At 41.3% G+C, this 16,189-nt stretch overlaps 1 protein-coding gene across 1 annotated transcript in view; it reads left to right on the forward strand.

The window, feature by feature from the left end:
* Positions 1–7,654: 7,654 nt before the first annotated feature.
* The window catches only part of LOC135485929 (uncharacterized), a 29,760-nt gene continuing 21,225 nt past the window's right edge, over positions 7,655–16,189 (forward strand). Inside the window, exons 1-11 of the mRNA XM_064768325.1 lie at positions 7,655–7,789; positions 10,034–10,078; positions 10,721–10,881; positions 11,314–11,541; positions 11,775–11,927; positions 12,118–12,316; positions 12,525–12,780; positions 13,052–13,217; positions 13,989–14,321; positions 14,563–15,476; positions 15,785–15,967. Of these exons, the coding sequence (XP_064624395.1) occupies positions 7,735–7,789; positions 10,034–10,078; positions 10,721–10,881; positions 11,314–11,541; positions 11,775–11,927; positions 12,118–12,316; positions 12,525–12,780; positions 13,052–13,217; positions 13,989–14,321; positions 14,563–15,476; positions 15,785–15,967 (2,693 nt within the window). The 5' untranslated portion in view covers positions 7,655–7,734. The remainder of the gene's footprint in view (positions 7,790–10,033; positions 10,079–10,720; positions 10,882–11,313; positions 11,542–11,774; positions 11,928–12,117; positions 12,317–12,524; positions 12,781–13,051; positions 13,218–13,988; positions 14,322–14,562; positions 15,477–15,784; positions 15,968–16,189) is intronic.

Raw genomic sequence — 16,189 nt, forward strand, 5'->3', positions numbered from 1 at the left:
GCACTGGCTACAGCAGCAGAGACGTAGCCATTGAACTTGATGCCATGCGCCCGGCATTTGCTGATGATACGCTTAGTGTCTTCAACGGAGAGTTCAAACACTTCAAGTTTTGTTGTAGCAGTGATGTTGTTAGTGTCTGCTGGGCGGATACTTCCCTGGAGAAGCGTTGTGATGTGGTCCGGCTCGTCGAAGCCGGAGTAGCGGAATGGAGCAGTTACTTTGAGCCAGAGGTAGTCAAACCAGGGCATCATTAGTTCCTGGTACATCTCGTCCCTACAGGGAAGAAGTGGTAGGGATTCTACAGGTTTGCTCTCTTCACCCGTGACGATATCATTTAGAAACTTGTGAAAGTCAGTGTTGATACCCGCCATGATTGAGCCACCGTCTAGAATGGCATGGTTGTATACAAACACGAATGTGTGCATCCATTTCCCGTTCTCTTGGTAAGGTTCCAACATCTTTACGCGCCACTGGAGTTCGTCGATCCTGAACTGTGCCGAGTTGGCTAGCTCACAGTGCACTGCATCCTTCCAGGCCACGGTAGATACAACCTCGAGGTCAGGGTCACTGTCTAAGTATGCAAAGTAGCGTTCCGTTCTATTCTTCTCATTCACCACAACCCGCATCCTCAGATTAGGATGACGTTCATAGAGTTTACGTAAAGCTAAACGTACCTGGTAAGCAGTGATTCGAATCTTACAACCGATAAACACAGCGTTCACGTTTAATAACAAGCCCATCTTCTCCATACCGAAGTCTAGAGCAGTCTCGAATGGTCCCAGCTTCCTTCCGATGAAGCCACGCTCAACCAGAAATGTCTCCTCATCGCATTTCTGATGAGGCGGTCGCCGCCGAAATAGAAATCCAAGCACCACTGGCGACGCAAGGGTCGCGGCAACCTTCAGCATTTTGACTGCTTACGAAAATCGGCGAGCTTTCTAGATCTGTTAAGGCTGAGAGGGTACAACACTGCAATATCCTTGTTCAGGAGGTGCTTACGCTGACGTCAGCCAAATATCGATTGCGCTTCAGATCAACTGAATCATTCTTTGTCTGGGTTGCGATGACAAAGGCTGATTCGCCACTTGCTCTGAGAGATGTCGCTTGATGGTAACCATGGCAATCTCTGGTCATCCTACCAGTCCGCCGAGTCTGGCGGAATGTGCAGACATATACCTCTTGGACATTGGTACGGTCGACAGTTGCTACAATTATCTCTGCCATTACATTTGGTTATTGTGAGAACTATCTGCTGTTACGTTTGGTTACTGTGAGAACTGTCTGCCATTACATTTGGTTATTGTGAGAACTATCTGCTGTTACGTTTGGTTACTGTGAGAACTGTCTGTCATTACATTTGGTTATTGTGAGAACTATCTGCTGTTACGTTTGGTTACTGTGAGAACTGTCTGCCATTACATTTGGTTATTGTGAGAACTATCTGCTGTTACGTTTGGTTACTGTGAGAACTGTCTGCCATTACATTTGGTTATTGTGAGAACTGTCTGCCATTACATTGGGTTTTTGTTTAAACTGTATGCAATTACATTTGGTTATTGTGAGAACTATCTGCTGTTACGTTTGGTTACTGTGAGAACTGTCTGTCATTACATTGGGTTATTGTGGTTGTTGTTTTTTTCTTTTATATCACTCTTGAGAGTGCGCTTTTTCACGTGTATTAACAGAAGAGAAAAGGATAAGGTTCTACAGGTTGTTTTTTACCAAGGTGTGACCCTCCAGGCCATTGCTTCAACGATGGCGAAAGGAATTATTGATTTTGGTAGCGAGATAGAAAGGGGCAATTTGGTGATGGCGAAATACACAGAGGAACCGCTCATACCGGCGGACGCAATTCTGCTGGTCATAAGGTTTTATTCAAGATCAAGTTGATGGTTGAAATAAAAAGGCGGCGATACTGTTTTCTCTCAAAGCTCAACTCTGCAATGTTGAACCTGTTTTATTTTCAGCGCGGGGATTGCGCTACTTGTTCGCCCGGGCCGGCCTGCGCCCTGTTGTTGCGCCGTGGAGGTTTTTCATAATCCCAAAAAGCATGAGGGTTCTTCAATTAACCGAAAAAGCTCTTTGCCAGCATTTATACTCCAAACCTAGAGGTCGAGCATTTAATGACAACCGCCCCCATTAACTGAATTCTAACCAGGGAAGGTTACTCCATATAAAACACTGACACTCCTATAATAATACTCAAATAGTAATTGAAATAATTAGCTTTCACCAATAAGTATAGACGAGGTCACAAAATTAACCACACTTTGTCGGAACAATAAAAGTTAGCGTTCTCTAATAAACTTATAGGATGAGGAATCTGTATATCAAGGTCTTCTGCCAAGAAATTTTAAAGGCAAAATCATATGATATTTTTGCTGGGCATTTACGGATTGACAGGAAGGACTGAGTCGGATGGGACTGGTCTCGGTCTATTAGAGACAGTAACAGCAAAGTCTGCTACTCGACATTGTGATTGTTTTAACCTGAGATAGTTTCGGGGATATTCTGAAGAAAGGTTTGGTAACTTCATTTGATCAGGTATCAAAGCAACTGACTGAACATAAGGAGACGATTTACTCGGAAGCAAGAGCGTATCAAGTAAGACACCAGCCGAATGGGCCATCAGACACAGTGACTTTATTTTGCGGTATAAGATCAATATTATTTCCCGACCACAGTTAGCCATGATTAGTTTAATGTAATGATATAGGCCCGATGACTGACACTGGCAGGTCACCTACACGATGCTGGTATGATGTGGAAGACACTGTACAATGTATAATGTATAACATGCAGAATACTGCTGTTCAACATTTTGCCGCATTGCCGCCGAGATCGCCAATTCCCTTAAAGGTTATGTGCCACTTATAACTGACTTTATTGTTGGAGAAGAGCAAGATGAGAACACTCGAGTGTGATAACCTCAATTACTCGGGACATTGGAACAAGATCCTGAAAGTCCGCAATAAGCCAGAGATCAACAAATCTATAAATAAGACTTTTTGGCAGGATGACAACGCTCCCAGGGTCCACAGCCTTGGAATCCGTTGATGGTAATCTTGCCTCGCGGACATGACATTATACAACAAAACCTCTAGACAACATTCACAAAGGTGTAACGTTCTTGGTGTTCACGTTATCTCCGCGTTCTGTTAACAATAGACTCACTCTCAAAGCATTCAACAAGGCGATCTGAAACTTGTGAGATAATAAAGGTTTGCTCCATTTCACACAAGGTTCAGTTCGCCATAGCCTGGCTATGAGACGCGAAGAAAATCCTCACCCTAACATTAAAGCGTTTGTGGTTCAACGGTTAGAATGCTGGACTTTCGATCTGGTGGTCGCGGGTTCGAGTCCGCTGTGATTCCATTATTTTATTCTCTTTTTTTTCTCTCGTCATTTTGTTGTCGTTTATTCATTCATGTACGTATAGTATTATAATGATAATTATTAATATCACTATCATTATTATCTTGCCCCTGAACCCGAACTGTACAAACTGCTATTATTTCATTATAAGTGCTTCGTTATAAGAGTTACATGAAGCCTCTGAGGATGTATTGCTGAGGTATCTTATTAACAAAAAACGATAACAGATAATGTGTACATTGTACCATGTCACATGACTCATATCTTGACCACCATAACATTACACATTTCCTTTATTGAGGTCACTGATTTTGAGTTTGCTTGTACTGAAAAGAACTATACCACAACACTATGGTGCCGGTGTAATGTTTTTGAGTGTTTCTGTTTTTGAGTGTTTCCCCTCATTGTTTGGGAACGCTCAAAAATAGATTGACGAGTTTTTCTGTGTATCCCCCCTATTGAAAAGTCATGGTCTCTCTAGCTGCCTATTGTTTGGAAACACTGAAACATGGGGAACAACCACAGATGTTACACCGGTGTAGAAGTAGAAAGTGTCACCCTGGAAAAAGTTGCCGACCCTATTGTTTTCGGAGGGATCATTTCATATGGTTCTATGACCAGCCAAAATCTTGATATGGGTAAAAAAGGACAACGAGACCATGTGACTGTGGGTGGGGGATAGTCAGCAACTCAATTACAGGTCGGAACCGGTTGGGCCAAAACTCTGGTAGATATGAGTGACGTATGGAACAAAGTTGAAAATGTTTGAAATTGTTTGACACTGAATAATGTTCTAGGTCGTGACTAATTGATTGATTTTGTGATCGATGAGTATTGTATTTAGACATCGATCCTGCCTATTGAGAGGAGTGTCTCACGGTTCAAGTGTAGTGTGCGCGTGCAGGTCATTGATGGGTTTACCTAAATTTCCTTAATTGGGTTTGAGCAACAAAAGTAGGTGGGTGAATTGAAGAGCAAATCGATCGGCCTATAAAATTGAACTACGTGTATTAATTTTTATGAATTTGAGATTTGAATATAACATATAACATGTGTCCTTAAAAAAGATGGGTGGGTTAAACTCCTTAATCTTGATCTTGAATAATTCACTAAAAATTTGGTTTCCTCTCGAATATATTGTGCATTTTGGAGCAATCGTTGATGGAAAGAGACTAGAATGCGAATATTAAGCACTGGTAATACTGTAAACTTGCAAATTTGGCGCGGGTGCTTCATTTTCGCGGAATTTGCGAATATTTTGGATACGTGAAAATATGAGAGATCGCGAAAAAATATTTTTTGGTTGGAAACCCGAGAGAAATTTCGTGAACCGCAAATAAGAGCGTGAAAAGTATATCCGTTTAGAAATATTTGCGAATTGCAAAAAAAGTGTAAAAAAATCCATTTGACAATATATCTGTTCAAAATGTCAAGCCAGCGAGTGCAAAATGATAGAGAGATATTTTAAGATATCCAGGAAGACAATACTCAGTTATTCATATTGGATTTTTATATAAGTCGCGAAGAACAATCTGCTGACCCATAATCAACCTTTAAGAAACAATACCGCAATCACCAACCCTCACCCTTGAAGCCACAACTGACATCGAATAATTCTTTTTTTGCAGAATGTTAAAAACTTAAACAAATATTTAGATTCATTGAGATAACAAGTCCGATTAAACTTTCAATTCTGTCATTATTCGACCTGGTTGATACCATATTTCATGTAACGCATTGGCCTTTAGACAGCTCAAGAATTAAAATTTAGAAGATAATGAATTCAGAACAAGACCAAAATAACGTGACCCGGGCTCCCCGGCCCTGAGATGAAGGTTGAGAGGCGCTTCTCAATCTATCCTGGTAACTTAGGGAGTTGATGGATTGCTTATACCGATAGGTTAAAGCCCTTGACTCGGTGACCGAACTGCTTTGAACTCGTACTTGAGAGGTAATGAGGAGCTGGTCCATATTTCAATCATTGACATTTAAACCTTAGTGAACCATAGAAATGACACTTTTTTTATTTTTCTGCCGAAATCATCAATATATTTGTCAGTTTTGGCCGATTCGTTGTATTTACTGACTATTTATGTAGCTGTTTATCGCTTGAGCAAGAAGAAGGGAAAGTGTATGGAAAAGGAGGGAGTCGAAATCAGGTGAAATAGGAAAGTAATACTTGTATCTATCAAATTTTGGCGTTGTCATGAATGATGTAATTAGCAATATGTAATATCATTATCTGCATAACAATTTGAAAAACCCAAATAGATTTCTTTTTAAACTCTCCGAGATTGCCTCCGGATATATAATGTATCTCAATAACGTCAGGCTGTTGAAAGACAAAACAGATATTTTTGTTGTTGCTATTGAAATATCAAGTCCCTTGCTAGAAGAACAAAGAGAAACAGATTGTCGATCATTATCTTTCAGATTCAGCTTTTAATTCTGGTGATTGGTGAATTTAACTTCTTGCACAACGGCCAGCAATATGTTGATATAGCTGGTGCCGTTTCCTATGATTATTCAATGTGATGCAATTTTAAGTGACAGAGATTATGACACAAAAGTATATATCCATGCCAGCAAACGTTTTGATATAAACATTGCGTCATTTTGTTGTGATGTTGTCCTTCAAGTACATTTGTTACGTAAATGTATTCGTATATCGAAATATGTGTCAAGGTTTATATATTTAGTGGATATTTTGGTAAAATAAGTTACATAACAATCATAAATACAAGTTGCAAAATATGTTCATGTCGAAAAAAATCGTGCGATGTCCTTTCCCAGCCACCGTATAACTCTCATAACTTTACAGCGCCCCATGCGCACGGGGTTATAAAACAAAAATGAACTGTCGAAGAAAAGTTGATGACATCATCATTATTAGCTCACGACCAGTTCTCTTGCACTTATGTTATAAAACTGTCCTGGTAAATACATTAATCATTATAGGAAGTGCAGCATATCAAATAATCTCATATCATTGCCTCAATTTTCTTTTCGTCATGGACTTTGAAACCATATTCTAGAGGAATTTTATCTGTATTGTTTCACATGTAGGCCTTCTTAAGTGAAATCTATTACACCTGTGGGCGATGTCCCTCTTATTGCACCATCCCGCTTAATCAAAGGTTCATTCCAGGTCAAATATTAGGACTCGGAAAAAAATGATTCTCCAAGTTCTGCAAAGTATCTGCAAACCTGATTTTTTTTTGTCATATACACCATTATTCAAGAACAAGGTGATCTAAACAATGAATGAGAAATGGTGTTGCAACGGCCCAGTGCAAAAGAGCGACTGAAGAAGAGCACGGACTCGGGGGGGGATTACACAGATTAAACGCGGATTTTGAAAACACATCGATTTACAATATTATGTTTATACAAACTCCCAATCATGAGCATTAATGGTGACAGAGCGACAGGAGAAGGACTAAGAACAGTCACACAGAATCGGCGGAATGCGCGGATTTTGAAAGCACATATCGTTAACTTTGTTTACAAAATAGATGGTACTTTAAATTAAAATAAGGAAATAAACTTTTGCGCCCGAATTCTAAGTATAAATCGGAGAAAAGTCGAGTTCTAAACAAATATCAATCTAAAGTTTGTGTGTACCAGAGAGATATAACTGATAAGTTTTAAGCATCCATCAATAAATTTGGATGTATGACAATATCCAATTGTGTCGCTTGTTGACATGGGTACAGGGGGCTACTACCCTGGAGCGCGGGACTGGGTCGAGGCCAGTGCATAGTCACAGGATTCCACAATAGGTGGGCAAAGTGGAATCATGACAAGTGTCAGGTCAACTTGGCTATAGTCCACTCTGCGTTGTATAGTGTAAATGATTGTCCTGTTAAGGTGGAATGGGTTTTGATATTGAGGTTCATGTTAAGTTGACTTGTCATCAGATGTAGATAGGGAGAGGGCATAGCATGAATATCAAGGAAGTTTCGGCAAACTTAGACTGAAATCAAGCTTGAGCTATCACGATTCGAGGACATGGAGTAAGTTAAGGAAACGTATATCCCGTCCCTAGTGTTTATATGAGATATTCGCCAATCAATTTTTAACTATTTAGACATCTATGATATCTTAGGACGAGGTAAAAATGACGATTCAGCACATATATCAAATCAAAGTCCGGGAAGATTTCCTTTTCGTTTCACCACACAATCGCATATCTTTAGACTCTGACCTCAGTCATTCTCCTTGGTGAGATATAAGCCCCGTTCGGATCTGAGTTCTGTCAAACCTGACATTAACACGGTGAAAGACACATGCAGGTGCCCATTCCAACATAGACGCGAGCACTGATTTCAAGAAGGCCTAAAGTCTTTTCACATAATAATGGACTCGAGGATACTCCTCGTCTCCTTGGTGGTCTTAACGACCGCTTCGGCAGGTAAGTGTTGTCAATTATTGCTATTTTCAAAACAAAATGTAAGAATTGGACAGGACACTAATTAACCAGGTGTCGAATGAATTATGACATTTCGGATAGCTGCAAACATGTGCTTCATTAAACTCTTTTTTATTCGGCAAAAAAATATGAGCCACATGAAAAAAATTCTTTTCTTCTGGTTATGGCCTGTCCTGTCCATTTCAGTAGAGTAGTGTGTTCAATCTATCGACGTGTCGCCCTCCTGTCCAGATAAATCTAAACTATACCTTCTTCCAAGCATTAAGATGTCATGTAATGTAGACGCCTTCTCCGTATTCAGTTTGTGTTTGTAACTTTTAAAATGCAACCCCTGATGCTGCAAGAAGTCCATTCATTACTCATATCAAAGTTTTGGAACAATACTTTTCCTTTGGTCAAAGTTCTTGACCTTCATCGCTCGATTGTTCCTTACAGTATTAAGTTTAAAAACATATCCGATGCACTATGCTTTATTACATATATATGTACATGTCTTATCATATTGTCAATTTGAATTATCTTTATATGGGCATGACATACCCACCAAATATTGCACAATTTTCCAACTTAAAGTATATACGCAAAGTTTAGCTATGAAAGGACTGTATAGGCTACATGGGAAAGCAGGCCACGGTTGCCCTATCAGCGTTATAGAAAACACCAGCGTTAGAAAAAACGTTATCTCCCCCAAGCAAATTTCATTTACAAAACATGCAGTTGTGTTACATGTAAGGACTTAACGCCAACGTTACTGCTAACGCTAATTGAGCACTGAGCCAAAACTCCATTACCCGGTGTGACAGAATTTCAAGTCACCTGAAATAAAAGTCCCACTTCCTATTATATATCTTCTGTGGTAATAGACCCTGATCAAACCCTTAAAAAGAGAAGCCTGCATTAGTAGTCGTCGTTTACCATTTATTTCGTCATGCACTGATGGTGACGATTTGCGGTCAGGACTTGGGTGTGACCATCGCCTGTGTCAAACCAATTACATGTATAAGGGTTAACTGCATTTCAATCGAATTAAAGTCGAGCTAAGAAAATATGTATTGCTATTCACTGATGAAATCATAAGTGCATATAAAATTGATCTAATATTGAAATTAGTGCACCTAAACAATGGTATTTATTGATAAAGATGACACACAGAACGTGAAAGTATAAAGCCTGCATGACTTCCCGTATCTTAGGTCAAGAGTCCAATAAGACAACGCAGTGTCATTATGGTGACCGCTATTATAAGTCATTAGAATCCTGTCTTGGACTCTGAACTCGAGATTCGAGTGCCCGGAGTCAGCTGGGAGATAAGTCGACCCGGGGTCGACGATCCGTGACAATTAAAAGCTCAATTAGGTCATTCAATAAGTGTTCGATTGTTTTTAAGTGCATTGTTACATTATTTTCCTAGTTATATTATGTATGTCATCGGAAAGTTAGTTGTTTACTATCAAGATATAGGACAGTTATTGCTCGTGGGCGATTGGTAATTTTGTTATTTTCAGAGTTAGTTTCGTTTCTACATGTAAATGCCTGATGATTTACTATAATTTATCAGGCCTGACATCTAAATATTGATGAATTTCAATGAATTGCTGTCTCAGGATCCCAACCAATGATAGGGGATAACACCTCAATATAAATACATTTATTGCGCAAGAAAAAACTAAAGATCGGCGAAACTCAGTCCCCCCTCACGTTTCACTTGATGTAATTGAAAAAGATTATTTAACAAAATTACCTAATAAAGTCCTTCTACCCTTGATACTAGAAATGTCCGCTTCGAAACAGAGGGTCTGCCTGTTAAATGACTTCGCATATTATACTGCAAATGCCATATTTCTGATGAGGTGAAAGACGCATTACGAACTTATCCGGGAAATGTTGTGCCACGCCCTAAAAGACATGTTGCCTTGATTCGAATCATTGTTTAATGAATGCTTCTTGCATGCATATTTCCTTGTCTATCGTAGACTACTTTCAAGATACATGCAGGCCTACTTACAATGTTTGGCTCTACTTTGTGGCTACAGTTGGGCCCTGTATATCTTGCCCTCCATGGACAATCATCATAAAGAGTGGATCAGGTCTACACTGCTCTTCATTACTATAACCACAGACGTATTAGGCATCATTACTATAACCACAGACGTATTAGGCATCATTACTATAACCACAGACGTATTAGGTATATTGGTCACGTTCGTTTCATTTTGTATTTTCCAGGTCCGATTAACCTCGGACAGAGAACGTGTTCAAAAAGATGTACAGGTGAGTTGATATCAATTGTTTCTTTACTTGATATGAGGGAAAAGGCGACGAAGTCTGCATCAAATTTCCTGATTTAGTTTAAATATCGTCGTCGACAACACACCCTTCGCTTACTTACGAGGTCAATGAGGTTACATTCGAGACAAAGAAAAACATGTAGAAATGGGGCAATGCGAGGCAGATTGGACCTGATTGAATCTATGCCTTCCCACAGTCGCGAAAAGGCATCAAAATCACGCATCGTGTGCATTTTCTTGGTAGCTGGCGAATTAAGGAAAAAAAGAGTTTGTAATGAAAATACAATCATTGTATGTTCTCATGAAAGAACAATACCCAGCGTTCGTGTCGAGGTTTAGTCTCGTCCGCTTCTTAAGGTCGAGTCTATCACGTCTTGGCGGTGTAATAATATCGTCAACCATCCAGGCAAAATGCATCATGACTAAAATACATGATGGTGACAAAGTCAAAAAAAGTTTAAAACATATTGGTGGTCAAGATGAGCAATGTGCGGCTGAACATGACCATTGTCAGCCGGCGTGTTCGTATACCGTGTAGCTCTATGTAAACCCAGCCTGAATTATGAACTGATTGGAGCTTTCAAACGTTTGCCAAAAATCAAAATCTCCTTATCCACCTCTTCAGGAAGCGAAAAATTCAAATATACACCCGGCACAACGTACAGATACGAATATGATGGTAGTGTGACGACAAAAATAAATGGAGCCATGGGAGAGGGCTCCGGACTGCACCTGACGGCGGCGGCTGATATAGAGGTCTTAGACAAGTGCAACCTTGTCCTGAAGGTAATGAGAGACTTTTCGACGTTAATTTTGCAAATACCTGTCATATCGGAATTTTGTCCTATCTAAATGCCCTATCATATCCAGGGGCTTCCCTGTTACACAAAAGCTGGATTTTGAACTGATATTCACAGAGGCTTCCAAAGGACAGGTCAAAGGTTTTAATTCTTAATTTTTGCATTGTGTCATGTTTCTCAATACAATATTATTGGGTCAAAGATAATGGCTACATAACAATTGTGATGATTATATAATGTACCCAGTTGTAACAGTTATTAACTTTTGGATGCATTTAATTTAAACAATGACCCATTTCACCTTCCGTGTTCCCCATTCTTTTTTATTCAAAATTCAAAATCCCAATAACCTATTTTCTAATAGCTTGTGCTTTTGTCACAATTTGCTTTTACTCAAAATGATGCTTTTCTCCTTCAGCTCCGTAACGTCCGCCTTGAAGATTTAAAAAAGACCCCCATTGCTGGAAGCACCCGATTTGGACGATCTCTGGAGGAGAAGCCTCTGCACTTCTCATTCCAAGATGGCCGCATCGAGGAGCTCTGTACCGTGGATGACCAAAAATGGGTATTGAACATCAAGCGTGGTGTGCTGTCCGCCTTCCAGAACAGCATGGAGGACCTCAAGACTGATACCGTCACAAAAGAGGTACATATTTTGAGAGAAAAGTAACCGACCTAGTTTAATGGAAACTATGCGTCGCGATCGTAGCCCAGCCGCACATTCTTTTGAGTCGAACACCAATCTACATGTACCTTTTTCTCCGGAAAGATAGTTGAAATTAAAGATTCTCTTCGCAAATATTTAAATAGGCCGCCGAATATGATACAAAATGTTTACTTCGCATTATTGTGTTTCACGACTGAATTCTAACTCTTCAGATCGATGTCGCCGGTGAATGCGATGCTGAATACAAACTTGGCGAGTCCGGTTGGAGAAGCTTCAGCATCGTAAAGAGAAAGGACCTCATGGCTTGCACCAGCCGCCAGTCCGCCAAGACCGCCCTCCAGGCAACACCCTACAAGGTCGAGTCGGTGAGTGATAGAAAAATAACTATTCACCATTTCCTCTAGTTCTGTGAATACGCTCTTGTGATTGGTTCGGTCCTGAAGACTGCACTGATGAAGCAGGATTGAGAACTTATGATTGGCCATCTTTGACAGGAAGTAGTGACATGATGGTAATAAGAGGCTCGATATTAATCATAATTTGCTTTGATTTCAGGGCATGCAGTCCCTCCCACTGACCAAGGGTACCCACGTGTGCCAACATGACATCCACAACAACGGTTACCTGTTGAAATCCGACTGTCAGGAAGAACACATCTTCCGCCCCTTCTCGAAGGAATCCAATGGTGCTACCACCAGCGCCAGCCACCGCTTGGAGTTCGTTGGAGAGGCAGCAGGAGTTTCGTCTTCATTCAGTGAGTATTTACCTCTTCTTGTTGTCAGACGAGGCTGCGAAAGAATGTTTATAAGATGGGCAAAACTTCGTAGAGGGAAGAAAGAACGTTGAAATATTGTTCTTTGGGTGAGAGGGGGGTGGGGGCTCTTACTGCCATCAGTGATGCTCATCTCTCCTCGTTTTGTGCCTTTATTGAGTTGTAGTTTTAACTTTCCTTCTACCTCCAGGTGGTGAATACCGCCGCACCAACCTTCTCTACGAGCATGAGCTCGAACCAGAGAAGAACAGCCGCGACATGACCGCTGCCATGGACAGCCTCAAGGCTATCTGCGAAGAAATGAAGAACGACGTGAGGCCAACCACCCCACGCCTCTTTGCCGAGCTTGTATACAAACTGAAAGACATGGATGCCAGATCCCTCAGCAAGCTTTACCGCTATGTTAACAACAATGGTGTCTGCAAGGACAACCATCAAGTCGCAAAGTAAGTTGATGTTGCAATTTTTGTGGGACCGAAGAGTTATCTTCACGAATCGAATTACAAACTCTTTTTTAAAATCTGGAACAACTTCCCTCGAACTGACTATGCCACTCCTTCCTTGTGAAGTGGGGCAGATGCTCCCTTCTTCTTGCTTCATCTGACACTTTCGAAGTCAATGCATATAACTCACGAATTCTAACTTCTTAATATTCAAAGCCTTGAATAAAAGAGTCACAAACTGAGCCTAACAGTAACATGGCTGTCCTCCTTGTAGGAAATTCTTCATGGATGCCATCCCAATGGTTGGTACCACTGCCTCGGTCTCCCTCATCGGTGACTTGGTTAGCCAGCGTACCATCAAGGGCTCCGAGGCCGAGATGTGGCTGTCTTCCCTCGCCTTCATCCAGCAGCCAAGCCCACAAATGATGTCTTCTGTCAAGGTAGGCAACTGACTCTTACTTGAAGTCCGTTTTAAAAGGACCTTATGTGAAGTTGTAGTTTTCCACATTTCTGTTTGGAACAAGGACAACATTTTTTTTTTGTAATTCACCACTTTTTTCAAGCACAATCTCGTTCAAGCTAAATATGTAATTCTTGCAGCTGTTATTTTTGGAACACCTTGAACCCTTATCACAGGTATTCCTATTAATTTGAAGTGTTTCTTTCAACTGTATTTCAATGACATTGGAAGGTCAAGATGAATAGTCCGGGTTTGGGTTCATAGGTACCTGGCGGCAATCCAAAGTCAATTCGAATTATTGCATTGTTTTTTAAAGTGAACTGGATTAAAGTCGAATATAAAGTTCAAACTTCAATTGGGATATATATTATCAGAGAATCTAAACTCGAGGTTCCATAATTACTATTATTGGTTCATTGCCCAATAAGGCCAACAAGGATACCTTGAATTAACTTCGAATAGAACAAATACACGAAGTGTTTAAAATTAAAAAGTTTATACTCCTCACATCAAATAAGCATAGTCAGAGAATCATGAACAATTTTCTGTTACCGATTAAGAAGTAACTTACATGTACATGTAGGAGACGCTGAATCTATGATAAAATTGCACAGTTGTATTTTGGTTCCAACAGTTACCCTGTATATCATTATGTCTTCCCCACAAGAGAGGAGTTGATCTACTTTGCTTTATTTTTGTCTTATTCTTCATACAATTTTTTTACTTATTATTTCTTGATTTATTTGTCCAGCAACTGATGGAATCCGTGACCGCCACCAAGACCACCTTCCTCTCTGGTTCCGCCCTGGTCAACAGCTACTGCAAGGACAAGGTCTCATGCAGCAGCGACCCAATGATCCAGGCTATTGCCGCCACACTAGAGGGCAAGCTCAACTACAACTGCCGCCTCCGTGGCGACAAGGACAGAAGCAGAATCATGATGACCTTGAAGGCACTTGGCAACATGGGACACGCACCACGCGCTACCCAGACGATCACCCGATGCATGATGGAAAGCACCAACGCTGTTGACATCAGGTTGGCAGCCATTGATGCCCTCAGGAGACAGCCATGTGATCCAGATGTAAGTTTACTAGAACCAGTCTTTTAGAAGCTCTAATCAACTTCAAACAAAGAAAAGATGGGTTCTATAGAAAACTTGGTTCGTAAATTTAGCTCGCCGGCTACTATAGTCAACTAGAGTTGTGCGAGATATTTTCGTTATCGCAGGTTTGACGTACATTTACATGTATCGATAAATCTTACAAAAGCTGGTTTGTTTCTACGTTTAAAAGAAGATAACGATAATTCGTGTTTTCTTCCAGCGTGCCCGAGTCTTGACTCTCTTCTCTGACGCCAACGAAGATTCCGAGGTCCGTATCGCCGCCTATCTTGCCTCCATGCAGTGCGCAACCCCTGAGGTTGTTGATGCTGTCACACGCATGCTCACCAACGAGAAGGTCAACCAGGTCGGGTCATTCGTGTGGACTCACCTCACCAACCTGAAGGAAACCACTTGCCCACTCAAACAGGATCTCCGCAAGATCTTAGAAAACCAGTACCTCCAGAAGGAATTCGACTTGGACGCCAGGAAATACTCCCGCAACCTTGAGGGTTCCTTTTACTCCGATATGCTTAACACTGGTGCAAATGTCGAAGGAAACCTCATCTGGTCCCAGAAGAGTTTCGTCCCAAGATCCGCCATGATGAACCTGACTGTTGATCTTTTTGGCCAGTCTGTCAACCTCCTTGAGGTCGGTGGTCGAGTTGAAGGTATGGAGCGACTCCTTGAGACCTTCTTCGGACCCAACGGATACTTCCCAGAGAGCTCCGTCGGTGACATGCTGAAGAGATCCAAGAGATCCGCCTCTGATGACAAGATCAACCGCATCGACCATGAGTTTAACAAGAAGCGTAACAACGACCTGAAGGGCTCCATGTACTTCCGAGTCTTCGGCCATGAGCTCAACTACGTCGACTTCGCTGGTATGTCTGGCAAAAGTGACTTCAATGTCCTCGAAATGTTGATCAAGCTCGCCAGCAACCACGACATCAACTTCAGCAAGAGTATAATGTTCCTTGACACCTCCGTGACCATCCCCACCATCCTCGGTATGCCACTGAAGCTCGCCATCAACGGAACCGCCACAGTCAACATGCAGATCAGTGGCAAGATGGATGTCCGACAGGCCTTCACCTCACCAAGGAGCATGGACATCACAGGATCAATCAAGCCAAGGTAACCAACTTACTCATTTATTCCGCGGCAAATATCAGATGCAATAGCTGTTCCCTTGTGATAAGAGCAAATAACCTTCTATACTTCTACCTTCTCAAGCCGCAAGCGAACGTCCTACCTTTCATATATAGTCACAGTCAGAGCTAGCGGGCTAATAGCACCATGACACACTGCGGACCTGCCCACCAGGATAGGGTTAGATGGAGAACGCTTCTGGCTGCCTCAGCCGACTGATTTTGACTTTGATGATGGTAACTTCTTCCACGCCGAGTCGTTTTTTTCCTAAACCTATCTTCTTTTGTTTCCAGTGGCGCCGTGGCTATCTCCAGTCTCATGAGCGTAGATGCTGGTGTTGCCCGCACCGGTCTCAAGATGGTCACCACCTTGCACTCAAGCAGCGAGATCGATGGCTCCATTAAGATGGAAGATGGACAGGTCCTTATCACCAAGTTCAACATGCCGCGTGAGAAGATTGAGATCCTCAATGCTGAGTAAGTGATATCATTTTTATGTCCTTCTTCTTATTTCATAAGTACATGATTTATATGTTATAAGGTGAAGGTCTTTGGAGCAACGCGGATGATGGGATCGACTTCAGTTTTTGATTGAAAAAATTCCATTGGCAACACAGGTAGTTAAAACATAAACTTGATGGAAGAGCGGCTTTAATAACTGACGACGGACTCTTGCAGGTAGAAGTATTGGTAACGCCT

This window comes from Lineus longissimus, chromosome 4, assembly GCF_910592395.1.
Source record: "Lineus longissimus chromosome 4, tnLinLong1.2, whole genome shotgun sequence".
In the NCBI taxonomy this organism is placed as follows: domain Eukaryota; kingdom Metazoa; phylum Nemertea; class Pilidiophora; order Heteronemertea; family Lineidae; genus Lineus; species Lineus longissimus.